The sequence below is a fragment of the Odocoileus virginianus genome, chromosome 1, assembly GCF_023699985.2.
Source record: "Odocoileus virginianus isolate 20LAN1187 ecotype Illinois chromosome 1, Ovbor_1.2, whole genome shotgun sequence".
Taxonomy (NCBI): domain Eukaryota; kingdom Metazoa; phylum Chordata; class Mammalia; order Artiodactyla; family Cervidae; genus Odocoileus; species Odocoileus virginianus.
The window spans coordinates 90,094,342-90,111,198 of record NC_069674.1 but is presented as its reverse complement, the minus strand read 5'-3'; the positions used below and the strand labels follow the sequence as shown (position 1 = coordinate 90,111,198).

The following is a 16,857-nucleotide window of genomic DNA, read 5'->3' as shown; positions in this document are numbered from 1 at the left end:
GGATAATTAATTCAGGCAAAATAATAAACCATAGGAAAGATTAAATGAGTCCCAGAGAACTGCTAGAAGAAACTACAGATTCCCTGTGAGCATGCTTTAAGGCAAGAAGAATGTGTCTATTTCTAAACCACAAAATAAGGGATGGAGATTTTAGGTACATAATTAAGCAGTATAAGCAGAAAGCCTTTGGAGAGAGGTCCCGGCGAAGTATGGTTGGCAGATGGGAGCCTCAGGAGAGTGATTTAATGGTGTGACAAGGACACTGAACTCTACGCCATGCGAAATGAAGAGGCAATGAACTTTGAGATCAGGAAGTTGGATGATCATAATCATGTTGCTCAGTGGTAATTCCGGCAATCAGATGGATGGCTCTGGCTATATACTGGGGGGCAAAGAATAACGTAAACTAGAACAAATAATTTCATAATTTGTATGGAAATACAAAAAACCTCGAATAGCCAAAGTAATCTTGAGAAAGAACAATGGAACTGGAGGAATCAACCTGCCTGACTTCAGACTCTACTACAAAGCCACAGTCATCAAGACAGTGCGGTACTGGCACAAAGACAGATATTCGATCAATGGAACAGAATAGAAAGCCCAGAGATAAATTCATGCACCTATGGACACTTTATCTTTGACAAAGGAGGCAAGAATATACAATGGAGAAAAGGCAATCTCTTTAACAAGTGGTGCTGGGAAAACTGGTCAACCACTTGTAAAAGAATGAAACTAGAACACTTTCTAACACCATACACAAAAATAAACTCAAAATGGATTAAAGATCTAAACATAAGACCAGAAACTATAAAACTCCTAGAGGAAAACATAGGCAAAACATTCTCCAACATAAATCACAGCAAGATCCTCTATGACCCACATCCCAGAATATTGGAAATAAAAGCAAAAATAAACAAATGGGACCTAATTAAAATTAAAAGCTTCTGCACAACCGAGGAAACTATAAGCAAGGTTAAAAGACAGCCTTCAGAATGGGAGAAAATAATAGCAAATGAAGCAACGGACAAAGAATTAATCTCAAAAATATACAAGCGACTCCTACAGCTCAACTCCAGAAAAATAAATGACCCAATCAAAAAACGGGCCAAAGAACTAAACAGACATTTCTCCAAAGAAGACATACAGATGGCTAACAAACACAGGAAAAGGTGCTCAACATCACTCATTATCAGAGAAATGCAAATCAAAACCACAATGATGTACCATTTCACGCCAGTCAGAATGGCTGTTATCCAAAAGTCTACAAGCAATAAATGCTGGAGAGGGTGTGGAGAAAAGGGAACCCTCTTACACTGTTGGTGGGAATGCAAATTAGTACAGCCACTATGGAGAACAGTGTGGAGATTCCTTAAAAAACTGGAAATAGAACTGCCATATGACCCAGCAATCCCACTGCTGGGCATACACACCGAGGAAGCCAGAATTGAAAGAGACATGTGCACCCCAATGTTCATCGCAGCACTGTTTATAATAGCCAGGACATGGAAGCAACCTAGATGCCCATCAGCAGACGAATGGAAAGAAAGCTGTAGTACATATACACCATGGAATATTACTCAGCCATTAAACAGAATACATTTGAATCAGTTCTAATGAGGTGGATGAAACTGGAGCCTATTATACAGAGTGAAGTAAATCAGAAAGAAAAACACCAATACAGTATACTAACGCATATAAATGGAATTTAGAAAGATGGTAGTGATGACCCTGTGAGACAGCAAAAGAGACACAGATGTAAAGAACAGACTTTTGGACTCTGTGGGAGAGGGAGAGGGTGGGATGATCTGAGAGAATAGCATTGAAACATGTAAATTATCATATGTGAAACGAATCGCCAGTCCAGGTTCGATGCATGATACAGGATGCTTGGGGCTAGTGCACTGGGATGACCCAGAGGGATGGGATGGGGAGGGAGGTGGGAGGGGTTTCAGGATGGGGGACACAGGTACACCCATGGCGGATTTAAGTCAATGTATGGCAAAACCAATACAATGTTGTAAAGTAAAATAAATAAACAAATAAATTAAAAAATAATGTATTAAATAAAGAGGAAAATGTAAACAAGGTGAAAAAGAACTGAATTCTGTTATAAGTGATAAGTTGTAACTGATTACTAACACAAGCAACTGAGGGAGGCAGCAAAACCTCCTAATTCAGGGGAAAGGCATTAGAGCCCACTGACTGCCTCTAACTGTATGACCCTGAACAAGTGGCTGGCTCATCTGTTTCAGGGTTTTAATTTTTTAATTTATGACATGGTATTGTTTCCCAGGTGGTGTAGCGGTAAAGAATCCTCCTGCCAATACAAGAGGGGCAGGAGACATGGCTTTGATCCCTGGGTCAAGAAGATCGCCTGGAGTAGGAAATGGCAACAGATTTCAGCATTCTTGCCTGGAAGATTCCATGGGCAGATAAGCCTGGTGGGCTACAGTCCATGGGCTGCAAAGAGTTGGACATGACTGAGCCACAGCACACGCACAGGAGTTACAATAACTTTATTGACTTCTTAGGGTTGTTTTGAGGCTCAAATAAAAATATGAATATACAGAACAGAAACTGGTAAATGATGCTAAATAATGTTAAACATTATTACTACGGTTTCTTCCAAACATCTTAATAACATCTAAATATTTTGAAATTCAATTAGCCTTCATCTACATATCACTAAATTCCTGGAACTGGAAAATTTTACATTTATAAAATTTTTGCTTTCTGTCTTAATGTCCTGAGATTAATTTGTATTTAAGCAAATGGTTTCAGATTAAATTACCCTTCAAAATTATGATTATTTTAAATAATTACAATGAGAACATAAATAAAATTTAATAGGCCCCGAAACTCTGTTTCTCTTTTAAAGAGTTTGCATTTTAAAACTGTTCTGAATATATTCTCTTTATAAAAACAAGTGTCAAAATGAAGACAAACTCCAAGTAACTTCAGTGTTTAGGGCTGTAGGAAAAAGATTCAGCTTTTCTAAGAGAGGGGGCAGGCAAAGGCTAGGCAACTAGCCAGGGTCTGAATCCACTAGATGCTAGAGCCAGGGAAGGGAAGTGGCATGCAAGTCAGAAACAGCATCTTACAGCATGGCCCACGCAGTGGGAATGGGGACTGGAGGAGGGAGCTGGCCCATGGACATTTCACCTGTGGTCATCTCACCGTTTAGTTTATGACGTGTTCCTGACTTCCTTCCCATCCTCTACCACATGGAAGAAAGTTTCAGGCATCCTTTCTGAATTAATCAGACACAAAGCACCCAGAGTGATACTGCATTACAACCTCTTTGGCATTACTTTTCATAAAAGTAACACAAGTAATAATTCACATATGACTATTAATATTTCAACATATTAAGAGAATGCAGCCTATACAATGTGTAAAATGAATACATAATTGATAATACAGAAGGAAGCGGCCGAAGAAATTGAATTGTCCTATATCAGAAAACAGAGAGATTAAATCTTTTAAGGTTAAGAAAGTATTTCTTCCTGGTACATTCAAAATTCTTTGCTTTGAGAATGCAATGAATAAAGATAACCTAAAATAACTTTTACATGTATGTATATATGAAAAATATGAGAATGAATTGCTAGCCAACCTATATTATGTTCAGTGAAAGATTTAGTAGAAAGCATTTTTTAAAATTGTTATACTTCTCCAAGAATTAGTTAAGAAACACAAATTCAAAATACACATGGTGTTGGCAGCCAATGATGTGTGAGGCACAGTGTTATTCTCTGGAGGTAGAGAGGTGACCAAAATCACAGTGCCTGACCTCAGTAAGCTTAGGCCTCCCAAGAAGCTAGTCAAAAACCCAATGATTTCAGTTTAACATAGATAGTTCTTTGATAAACTCATAAAGCACTGGGGCTGAGTTTTTAGACTAGTAGGGATCAGAGATGAGATGGAGTGAAGGGAGGGGTGATATTCAAAAAAGGGGGAGTGGAAGCATGAAACGAGTCTCAAAAGAGGAGCTGTGTAATTCAACTGAAGATGAAGAAAGGTTTATTTGGGCACAAGCAAAATATGTGAAAATATCAAAAAGAAGTAACTGATGATTGCAATGAAACAGGAAGCTTGATTCAAATTATACTTTATCAGATAGAAAGTAATTAAATGTTTTAGTTAGAAGAGTGCCATGGTGAGATTAGTATTTTACAGTGATCATTTTGGTAGAAAAGTTAAGGATGGATTTAAATAGAAAAAAAAAAATGGAGAGGGGGAAAGACTAATGAGGTACCTGATGAGAGAGAGAGAAAGGAAATGGGTCAAAACTAGGACAGTGGTGGTAGGGATTAAAAGAAAAGACCCAGAAATATGACACTTGATTAAGTGTGCACAGATACTGAATTTTGGGGTGCAAAGAGAAGTACAGGATGACACTCATATTTCTAGCTTAGGAAACAAACACTGAGCTCCCCTAGCTCAATAAGGTAAAATGAAGGATAGGGATTCAGGAATTTAAGAAGTCATTATTGGTGGGTGGGGAGGAGATGGAAGAAGGTGCATGATGAGACCATTTTGGTCACATTGAATTCAAGGCTTAGCATGGTTGCTCCTCACTCAATGAAACTTAAATTAGGCACCCATGACTTGTAATGAATTGGGGCGGGAGGGCTGGGTGTGCAGATCCAATACGAAATCTGACCTAGTGCATGACCTCTCATACATTACTACTCTCCCTTCTCTCCTATCGAAACTATTCTTTTTTTCCTTCCTACAATGAGAACATATTGACAACGAGGTCAGAATATTCCAAGTCCTCAGGGGGAAGGACTGGGGAGAAAGAAGATAGGAAAGGGAGCATGGCTAAGTTCTAGACTCCACCCTGAAGAAAGGCTCTTCATGAACTGCTGCAACATAATGTCTTCTAGAATCAACTGTGTCTTTAGTTTGTTATGCTTATGCAACAGAAGATGAGATGGTGGGATGGCATCACCGATTCAACAGACATGAACCTGGGCAAACTCCGGGAGGTGGTGAGGGACAGGGAAGCCTGACATGTTGCAGTCCATGGGGTCGCAAGGAGTCTGACACGATTTGGCGACTGAACAACAACAATTGTTAAATGGTTAATATCTATTCTCCGTTAACTCCGTCACGCTTACAAAAGTGTGAACACAGATATAACTAACAAGTTTCTGCTGACTACTTTCTAGTAAGTTGATAATCATGAAAATAATTGCAAAGCATGCATTTGAAGAGATAGCTTTAAACTCTTGCTTTTTTTTCCCCCTGACCCGATAGTTGAACTTAGAATTGGTAAAATCTGTAAGTGAGTATCACCCTAATTTTTTTAATTGCTTTTTTTAAAAATTGTGGTACAATACATGCAATGTAGAGTTTACCAATGTAGTCATTTTAAAATATACAGTTCAATTGCAGTAAGTACATTCATGCTATTGGGCAACCATCACCACATCCATCTCCAGAATTTGTATTACTCTGGTTTTTAAAAGTGTTCATTGATTTAAGAATCAAGACCTATTTGTCACTTGCTTTTCTATTTTAAATATTTCACTTAAAGAAAAGCAGAACTTCTGCTATGCTCTAAAATTACATCTAGAGCAATCCCTTCATAAATTGAGTATCAGCTTATGGATATTTAAATTCAGCGAAGAATTTGAACATTCTCTCGTTTTTATGTTCTGTAAGAGGAACAATGTGTTATTCAAGTGAAGCAAAGAACACTTTAGTTCAACCATACCAGTGCTATGAATACTAAATATTCTCTATAGTTAAAATGAAATTTAAAGTTCAGATTTCCATGTGGTTCTAGGAAAAAGAGGGTATGCCAGAATGTGAAATAACAATAATGAGCCATAGTCTAGTGCAGTTCTTGGCCCACTGTGCAGACTGCAATGAATGTCTTCAATGAATAAGAGAGATTACACAGAGAGAAAACTAAAGTAGATATTATATAAAACTTGTTACTAATTTAACCATTGTTTAGATCTTGATAATTAATAGCTGAAATGAATATCTTGTTATTCTTTGAGAGAAAGGGTAATAAAAGAGTTATTAGGAAAGCTTGCGTGAAATATACTACAAGTATTATAAAATATTAATTAGACTTTAACAGATAACAGACTTCATCTGTTGGCCGGGGAGAGGCAGAAGGGATTTATTAATAGCAAAGGTCATGCTCTAGCGTGGCAGGCCACAGGGACGGCCTGGGGCCCTCTTAGGTGGAGAGCCAGGGCGGGGAGCCGCTATGAAGGGGATGGATAGTGGAGCCAGGCTAACTGCATTTCAGCTTCTACTCTGCCACTCACTATGTGCGCAATCAGGCAAGCTAACCTTTGTCTGCCTCAGCTCTCTTACCCATAAAGTGAAGCTTAGTATATGCTTTCTGTGAGAATTCAATGTGTCAGTACAGGTCAAGTGGCGCAAGCTACAAGCTTAATAAATGCTAGATATTATTGTCGCCATTAATCTTTCTTGATTTAAAACATGGCAGAGGGACTAAATCTCGCTTCTCTCTGAGAAGAGTCCAAAACAAGCAGGGTGCTGATGGAAGCTGTTTGGTTTCACTGTCTTTCATTTACTCGTTTGTGACCCAGACTGAAGAACAGGGACCTTTCATTAAAACAAGAATGCTGCTACTCCCACTGCCCCTACCACCCTGCATCAGGACCACAATCACCACCACCACTGTGGCTACGAGCACCACCAACGCTGATGGCACCTCTGCCAGTTCATCTGGACCACCATCGGCCGCCATCACCACCAGCACCAACATCATCAAAGCCTCCATCACCACGAGCTCCACCATGACCACCATCATCCTGATCTCTACAGTCAGTATATCACCACCACCACTGGCAACAATAGTAACCAGATCTTTAATACTCATGTGAGTGTAAAGGTGAACTCTGAAGTGTCATTGGGAGAGTGAAGAATAAGAAACAAGATGTAAATACACACATGCTGGCAAAAGGAGGAACAGGAGATTTTTAAAAAGATATTTGGAATCAAGCACAGAGATACGAGAAGGCATAAGAAACTGACGTCCTTGAAAGACTTTTTGATAAATTTGTCTTACATTATTATTATGGAATTAGTAGATTTCACATGGGGTCAATTACCTAAGAGAAATATGCCAGGAATAAACAAAAAGTCATATTTATGTGTTACACCAAAGATTGAGCCAAATGCTTTAGAGTCAAAAGCAATGGAAAGGTAAAACCCCAAACTCCCATATTATATGCTAAGTTGTGCTTCTGGAATTGGTAGCCAAAAACTAGTGATTAATGAATGATCAAAGTGTCCTGGGTGAGAGTTCCATATGTGCTACATATCTGACCTTGAGGAAGTTATGTCACCCTCTAATGACAAAGTTTTCTCCCTCTGAAAAATGGTGATACTCATTATTTAGAGTTTGTGTGAATATTTAATAAGTACTCATTGGAAAAGACCCTGATGCTGGGAGGGATTGGGGGCAGGAGGAGAAGGGGACGACAGAGGATGAGATGGCTGGATGGCATCACTGACTCGATGGACATGAGTCTGAGTAAACTCCGGGAGTTGATGATGGACAGGGAGGCCTGGCGTGCTGCGATTCATGGGGTCGCAGTGTCGGACACGACTGAGCAACTGAACTGAACTGAACTGAATATAAGGTTGTGTCAATTATTTCTCTAAAAAAACACCCAACACAACACTCACCTATAACCATGAAACACCAGCATCTCAAATCCACCCACTTCTAGTCACTACTGCTGTCCAAGCATAGAGTGCTTTGTTGAACCCTATGTCCCACTTGTTACTCAATACAATCCATTCTCCACATAGCAGTTAATGTGAACTTTAAAAATGTAAATCAGATGATGCTTAAAGCCTTCAACAGCTTCCTACTGTGCTCGGAATCAGATGGTAATTGTTCACCATCATTTTTTCCTACTCTGTCTGTCTCCTGCCCATCTTTTCTACTTTGCCTTTTACACTCTCACCCTACATCTAAAGCTTTGGTCACACCATCCTTCTTACTGTCTAACATGCTGAACTTTTGGGTCCTTCTTTGAAAAGGCCTCCCAGACAGACTTACCAAAAGCAGTCTTCTTCACATTCCACCTTTAGCTCCTCTTCATCATATTTCATAACTCTTGTAATCAAAAGTTATATTATGCATGTTTATCTATATTTATTGGTTTATTAATTTATTTAATCTATTACCAGAATGTAAGTTCCTTGAGGACAATTATATTATTGAATACATTCTATTTCATGTTCTTATTACTCCAATGTTTTATTATGTGGTCAGGTTTCTATTTTTAGTGCCAAGATTAGTGCCTAACATATTATTGAAATGTAATAAAATATTCACTATAAAAATGAAATTTAGTGAGGTCTAAATGTCTGAATTAAATAATATCTCATATGGAGAGAACAACTATAATGGAGTTTTTCTATAGATAAGGAAGCCCTCAAATTCCAATAGGAGGCAAAGAAGAGATGAGTAATACATTTAGGAAGAATCATGTCTGAAGGTTCCATAAATACTTTTCTTATAAGGTGTTTGGAAATAATTACAAGCAAGGTTAAGAGAAACCTTAACAAATTTGTTTAGTTTCACAGTTTATAACTGTGGTTCTATACAAATAACTATGGTATCTAAAGATTACACTTTGGCTAACATAAGCATTCAACTGTTAAATCATTGCCAAAGGCATATTTTGCCTAAAACTTGAATGCAATGGCTCTTGCATATAAAAAACAAAACAAAAAAGGCACTTGGTGATAGGTCCAAAGCTTAGGCATCATGGTTATTTACTTACAGGAGTAGATAATTAGTTCGCTATTGCAGGGTATAATATCTGGGAAGCAAATGTGAAAATGACATAGCATTTTAATTACTCTGTACTCACAGTGCATGGGGTCTGCATCCATGGTTCCCCATCAATCTGCATCGGCAGAGACTTGCTAGTCCTGGAGAAAAAAAAACAAAACAACAACAATTCAAGTCTAGCACAGAAATACTTTATTCAGCAGACGATATGCCCCATATAAATTTTATATGGTAAAAGCTGGGCTCTGTTTTCAAGTTATCCTTTACAAAAGGAACTTCAGCTCTTGACTTGGGCTCCCCAGGTGGCTCAATGGTGAAGAATCTGCCTGCCAATTCAGGAGATGCAGGTTCGATCCCTGGGCCGGGAAGATTTCCCTGGAGGAGAAGGTGGTGGCCCACTCCAGTATTCTTGCATGGAGAATCACATGGACAGAGGAGCCTGGTGGGCTACAATCTATGGGATCACAAAGAGCTGGACATGACTGAGCACAAACCATGACTATCAATGAATACTCTGTATCTTAGTTACAGGAATGTTAAGTGCTTCCTGGTAAATGTGATGATATAAACAAAAAATTGTGGATAATAAAAGACAATTGTGAGGTGTATAGTTAATGACACAATCAGAATTACTTGGTTTGTTTCCAAGGAAAACCATTCAACATTATACTAATCCAAGTCTATGCCCCAAACACTAATGCTGAAGAAGCTGAAGCTGAGTGGTTCTAAGAAGACCTATAAGACCTTCTAGAACTAACACCAAAAAAAGATATCCTTTTCATCATAGGTAACTGGAATGCAAAAGGAGAAGTCAAGAGATACCTAGAGTAACAGGCAAGTTTGTCCTTGGAGTACAAAATGAAGTAGGGCAAGGCCTAACAGAGCTTTGCCAAGAGATAACCCTTTCAACAACATGAGATGACTCTACACATGTATATCACCATATGGTCAATACCGAAATCAGACTGGTTATATTCTTTCCAGTTGAAGGTGGAGAAGCTCTATACACTCAGCAAAAACGAGGCTGGGCACTGACTGTGGCTCAGATCATGAACTCCTTAATGCAAAATTCAGGGTTTAGGGAAAACCACTAGGCCCTTCAGGTATGACCTAAAGAAAATCTTTTATGATTATATAGTGGAAGTAACAAATGTAATCAAGGGATTGGATCTGATACAGTGCCTGAAGAACTATGGTTGAAAGTTTGTACTGCTGTATAGGAGTCAGTGACCAAAATCATCCCAAAGTGGGGGAAAAATGCAAGAAGGCAAAGCAGTTGTCTGAGAAGGTTTTACCAATAGCTTAGAAAAGAAGAGAAGTGAAAGGCAAAGGAGAAAAGGAAAGATATATCCCTCTGAATGCAGAGTTCCAAAGAATAGCAAGGAGAGGTGAAAAAGCCTTAAGTGAACAATGAAAAGAAATAGAGGAAAACAATAGAAGACTAGAGATCTCTTCAAGAAAATTAGAGATACCAAGGGAACATTTCATGCAAAGACGGGCACAATAAAGGACAGAAACAGTATGGCCTTATGGAATAAGAAGACATTAAGAAGAGGTGGTACGAATACACAGAAGAACTAAGTAAGTAAGGTCTTAATGACTCGGATAATCACAGTGATGTAGTTACTTACATAGAGCCTGATATCCTAGAGTGCAACATCAAGTGGGCCTTAGGAAGCATCACTACAAACAAAGCTAGTGGAGGTGATGGAATTCCAGCTGAGCTATTTCAAATACTAAAAGATGATGCTGTGAAAGTGCTTCACTCAGTATGTCAGCAAATTTAGAAAACTCAGCAGTGACCACAGGACTGGAAAAAGTCAGTTTTCATTTCAATCTCAAAGAAGGGCAATGCCAAAGAATGTTTAAACTACAGCACAATTACACTCATTTCATGTTAGCAAGGTAACACTCAAAATCCTTCAAGCTAGGCTTCAGCAGTATATGAACTGAGAACTGCCAGATAAACAAGCTGGACTTAGAAAAGGCAGAGGAACCAGAGATCAAATTGCCAATATCTGTTGATCATAGAAAAAGTAAGAGAATTCCAGAAAAAAATCTGCTTCATTGACTACACTAAAGCCTTTGACTGTGTGGATCATAACAAACTGTGGAAAATTCTTAAAGAGTTGGGAATACCAGACCACCTGACCTGCCTCCTGAGAAACCTATATGCAGGTCAAGAAGCAACAATTAGAATTGGACATGGAACAACAGACTGGTTCCAAACTGGAAAAGAAGTATGTCAAGTTTGTATACTGTCACCCTGCTTATTCAACTTCTATGCAGAGCATATCATGTGAAATACTGGGCTGGATGAAGCACAAGCTGGAATCAAGATTGCCAGAAGAAATATCAATAATCTCAGATATGTAGATGACACCACCCTATGGCAGAAAGTAAAGAACTAAAGGTCTCTTGAAAGAGGTGAGTGAAACAGTTGGCTTAAAATTCAACATTCAAATAACAAAGATCATGGCATCCAGTCCCATTATTTCATGGCAAATAGATGGGGAAACAATGGAAACAGTGACAGACTTTTTTTTCTTGGGCTCCAACATCACTGCAGACAATGACTGCAGCCATGAAATTAAGATGCTTGCTCCTTGGAAGAAAAGCTATGACAAACCTAAACAGCATATTGAAAAGCAGAGATATCACTCTGCCAGCAAAGGTCTGTATAGTCAAAGGTTTGCTTTTTCCAGTGGTCATGCATGGAAGAGAGTTGGACCATAAAGAAGGTTGAGCACTGAAGAATTGATGCTTTTGAAATGTGGTATTGGAGAAGACTCTTGAGAGTCCCGTGGACTGCAAGGAGATCAAGCCAGTCAATTCAAAATGAAATCAACCCTGAATATTCACTGGAAGGACTGATGTAAAAGGTGAAGCTCCAACAGTTTGGCCACCAGATGTGAAGAGCCACTCACTTGGAGAAGACCCTAATTCTGGGAAAGATAGAAGGCAAAAGGAGAAGGGGCCTCAGAGGATGAGATGGCTGAATGGCATCATCGACTCAATGGATATGAGTTTGAACAAACTCAGCGAGATAGTGAAGGACAGGGAAGCCTGGAGTGCTGTAGTCCATGGGGCGGCAAAGAGTCAGACATGACCGTGTGACTGAAGAAAAACAACGGTAAAACGAGCCTCCTTGTTTTCATGCAATCCCACGTTGCAAGCATGGAGGAAAGTGTTTGATATCTCACACTTTCCAGTATTAACTTTCATATATGTTAATATAACATCAGTTATATCTGTGCTATAATCTGTAGTTTCATGTTAGGGTAATATTAAACTTTTGTTCTACAGGCATAAGTTTGAAAAAGGGTTTTCAAAAGATTTAAATGTAATATACATATAAAATTTTACTTCATAATAATTCATTATTTATAGAAGCAATGGTGGACTTCATGAAAGGATGTATGTTAATGATGGCTTAACAGTGTTTTCACTGGGTAGTTTGCCTAGTAGATACTTCAATGCTTCTATTAATTCAACCATGTGTGTGCCAGACTAGAGGAGGTAGAATTTGTATGTTAAAATTGTACCCATAGTCTCAACAAAAGATTATCAAATTCCAGTGAACATGGTAAGTAACAGTGAATCAAATCTTTATAAATTCTGTCAATTTCCATTATTTTGAAATGTATCAGTATTAATCATTGATAACAATGTACATACAGATGAAATAAAATCATTATCAAAATCTTGTATAAGATTACTCTAAATAATTTGTAGTTATGCCATCTCTGGTGGCTCGACAGTAAAGAATCCGCCTGCAATGCAGGAGACTGGGGATCGAATCCCTGGGTCAGGAAGACCCCCTGGAGAAGGGAATGGCCACCCACTGTATATTCTTGCCTGGAGAATCCCATGCACAGAGAAGCCTGGCGGGCTACAGACCACGGGGTCACAAAGAGTGAGACAAGACTGAGTGACTAATACTTTCACTTCACTTTTCACATGCTAACCTCCTTTCTGAATTAGAGAGAAAGGGCTACCTGATGACAACCGAGGAGCACTGAGCCAGCCGCCGCCCAGCACTTTTCAGTCCTGTGTATATTTGCCCCATCTCCATGGCTCCTTCCAAGCCAACCACCTCCAGCAGCTGATCACTCAGATCTGAAAGGAAACAGAAGCCTTGTAAATTACAGCGCATATGCATATGTGTACAATGCCGTGCCATTAGACATTATGGAAGTGAAAAATAAAAGCTTCTTGAGAAAGAAAGCTTCACTGTCTCGGATACTATACTAAAAGTAACACAAGGATGGTGTGTCTTACTTCTGAAACTCTCTAAGTAAACCCTGAGGTGCTGTGGGGAAAGATGTGCTGTCAGCTTATTCTCAAACAAAATGGGGAGAAAGGATTCTGAGTCAAATAATGCCAAAAGATATACCAGTAGCTTTAACATCAACAAACTCAACGTTATTCCACATGTATATATGGAACGTTTATACCCTCCACATCAGACATTTGGCAGCAAATACACATTTCAGTACTATAAATAAAGTATGAGGACATGCTGTCAAACATGATTTTGTTGAATTACTCAAACAAAAGATCTTAGAGATCATGGAATTAAAGTTTCGTATTTTAAAGATAAGAAGACTTGAGGCGTTAAATCACTGAGTGACTTGTCCACGTGTGGGCTAAGCTGCTTTATTTGTGTCCAACTCTTTGCAACCCTACGTACTGTACAGCCCACCAAGCTCCTCTGTCCATGGGATTCTGCACGCAACAATACTGGAGTGAGTTGCCATGCCCTCCTTCAAGGGATATTTCCAACTTAGGGATTGAACCCACATCTCTTATATGTCTCCCGGATTGACAGGCGGGTTCTTTACGCCACAGTCATAGGTAAACTTGTACAGAGTTTTTCTTGAACTTGAAAAAACAAATGTTTTCCTGATGATAAAGAATATGCTACCAAATGCTAGAGTAGGTTCGATAATTATCACAGTATTAATACAGTGTTTTTTCTTTTTTTTCTTTTTAACCAGAGGACAGTTTAAAAAAAGGCTAGTGGTATTAGGTATTGCTTGTCGAGTGTTTCCAAAGTACCTGTCACTGACTAATCACTTGCTCTATATCACCTCATTGCTCCCCTGGCAAAACCAATTTAAGACAAATATGATTATTAGAATTTACAGACAGAGAAGCTGAAAACCAGAGAAGTTAACTCAATTTATTTATATTAACATAAAGAGGAAGTGACAGAGTCAAAGTCTGAGGTGTAATCACAATGTTATATTTGGTAAATCACCCATACCAAAGAGTTGAGTTCAGTTCAGTTGCTCAGTCGTGTCTGACTCTTTGCGACCGGCCCCATGAAACGCAGCACGCCAGGCCTCCCTGTCCATCACCAGCTCCCAAAGTTTACTCAAACTCATGCCCATCAAGTCGGTGATGCCATCCAGCCGTCTCATCCTCTGTTGTCCCCTTCTCCTTCTGCCCCGTCCCTCCCAGCATCAGGGTCTTTTCCAATGAGTCAGCCCTTCTCATCAGGTGGCCAAAGTACTGGAGTTTCAGCTTCAGCATCAGTCCTTCCAGTGAACACCCAGGACTGATCTCCTTTAGGATGGACTGGTTGGATCTCCTTGCAGTCCAAGAACTCTCAAGAGTCTTCTCCAACACCACAGCTCAAAAGCATCAATTCTTCTGTGCTCAGCTTTCTTCACAGTCCAACTCTCACATCCATACACGACCACTGGAAAAACCACAGCCTTAACCAGACGGACCTTTATAAAACTGATAGAAGTATTTCTTATTGAGGGGGTGACAGTGGTATCTGTGTGAGCTGCAAGGTCCCCTTCCAACCTGAAAACGTTCACTCTCCAGAGTGGCAGAGGATGTAGTCTTACCAGTGAAACCCGACAGAGTGCAGCTGTGGCACCCAGCCCCTCCACTCACTGACCTGGCTCACAACGCCTGGACCCTTGATTTGAAGGCAAAATTTTAGGTGTGCATACATGGTCCTTTTCTATCCTGATATTTTCATGTAATCCCAAGTGTTTTCAAATGCAAATAAATTGTTTAATATTGTTTTCAGTAGCAAAAAGAGCTGGAGGGGTGGCATAGAGTGGTAAAAGGTAAGGTATAATTATACAGGTTAACCATGCAACAACTAGTCACAGCTGAGGGTGGACTTGAAGCAAAACCAGCATATGTGTGCTGTATGTACCCCATTTTGTACAGAAAGTCCTCATTTCCCACTAGTGAACCTATTTTAGCACAAAGTTCAGAGAGATGAAAGATACATTTTCAGTGTTGTTCATGTGTGTGGTAAATAACACTTCGAAACCTCAAAATTTGTTAGGCCCATGATCTTTGGCACATTTTATCTAAGCTCTGAAAACACAAAGTGTGACCAATCCACTGTATGTTTTTTTAATTGAAATGACTTTTAAAAACCATTGTTTTTTAAACTTTAAGCTCTAGCTGCAGCAGGAGATTTCTTCACATGTGGACACAACTATCCAGCCACTGAATCAAATGCTAACAAGTCATAGTATCTTAGAACATTCACCTTGCTGTTCTAAACCATATTTAGACTGATTTCTCATCAAACTTATTCTGTGTTCTAGTTTAAATTTATGTTGCCAAGAACAGATGGACAAGGAATGGAAACATATTCTTTCAGCTGTAGCCGGCACTAAAATGTGCTTGGCTCTATAGCCTGGGTGTTAATATACTCATTTCTTAGATATATGTCAACCAGAAAACTGCACTGTGGCAAGCACTAAAAACCCCAGATGTGTGTCTGGTGATATTTATAAAACAACAACAACAACAACAACCACAAAAATGAAGTTCCTGTTCAGTATTATGTATTTTCCACTGCTTGGTTCTTAAATAGGTGAAATTTTACACTGATTCCTGTAATGATCTAGTTGATGGAAACTGTTCTGCAAGAAATGAAATACTTTCTCACGACAGAGTTAATCTGTGAGCCCTAACTTTCCCATGAATCACAGGGACTGTCTACATCTACACCATATTGCTACTGTCTACCACCCTCCTTCTGATTTTTTTCTTTCTTTTAATTTGTCTTTGTTTTTCTCCCTGCAAAAATGCTCCGAAAATCAATTCTACCATTAATCACTGGTAATGAAGACTCTGCTTATAGATTTAGAAGACATAGGCATTCAACCTTTCATGTTCTTGCTAACACAAAGAAACTGTATAGAAATAGTGGTATACTTACTAGTGCAAAATAAACACCATATTCCTTCTAATTAAGCATTCAGAAAAAAAAGAAAAAGAAATTCTAATTTGTGCTGCACAAATTTTCTCCCATAACACTTCAACAATTTTATACACAAAAGCCTGTAAGATCAGTGTACAACTGCTGCCTCTTACATACTGTCTTTGGGGGCAGGGTCCTCACTGATTTCAGAGAAAGATAATTTCTACATAATTTTGAATTCTGTTTCTACCTATGGTATCATCTAGAAACATCAAAAATTTCCTCACTTCACATTCTAGCTAAAATTTATTTTAAGCACAGTCCCCTTGAGATGGCATAACCAACCATATTCACCTCCTTAATTGGTCTGCTGTGTGGCTATTGCTTTCAGCCCATAAATTGAATCAAGCCCACTGTCTGTTTATGTATGGCTTGCAAGAGTGGTTTTTACATGTTTACAAATGGGAAAAAAAATGATACATTGTGATACCTGAAAATACATTAAATTCAACCTTCAGCATTCATTAATTAGTTTTTATTGGAAGCAGACACTCCTTAGTTTAGGTTTTGTATATGTCTGCTTTCACACTACAATGGCAGAAGAGAGGGGCTGCAGAAGAAACCATGTTACCCAGAAAGGCTACAGTGTTTATTATTCAGACCTTTAGAAAGAAAGTGCCAAGCTCTGCTTGACTGCTTGAATGAAATATTAACTATTTCTGGCCACTGAGGTTTTCACGTTTAGTGAATGCTGCGTGCTAAGTCGCTTACGTGATGTTGGACTCTGCGACCCCCTGAAGTGTAGCCCAGCAGGCTCCTCTGTCCACGGGAATGTTCTCCAGGCAAGAAGACTGGAGTGGGTTGC

General features: G+C 39.1%; 1 protein-coding gene across 8 annotated transcripts in view; it reads right to left on the bottom strand.

The window, feature by feature from the left end:
• Positions 1 to 16,857, bottom strand: part of DGKB (diacylglycerol kinase beta) — an 824,229-nt gene that overhangs the window by 26,632 nt on the left and 780,740 nt on the right. For all 8 annotated transcript variants that reach the window (XM_070470763.1, XM_070470758.1, XM_070470752.1 and 5 more), the window contains 2 exons: positions 12,805 to 12,925; positions 8,886 to 8,946 (listed from right to left, as the gene is read on the bottom strand). In XM_070470763.1, the coding sequence (XP_070326864.1) occupies positions 8,886 to 8,946; positions 12,805 to 12,925 (182 nt within the window). The remainder of the gene's footprint in view (positions 1 to 8,885; positions 8,947 to 12,804; positions 12,926 to 16,857) is intronic.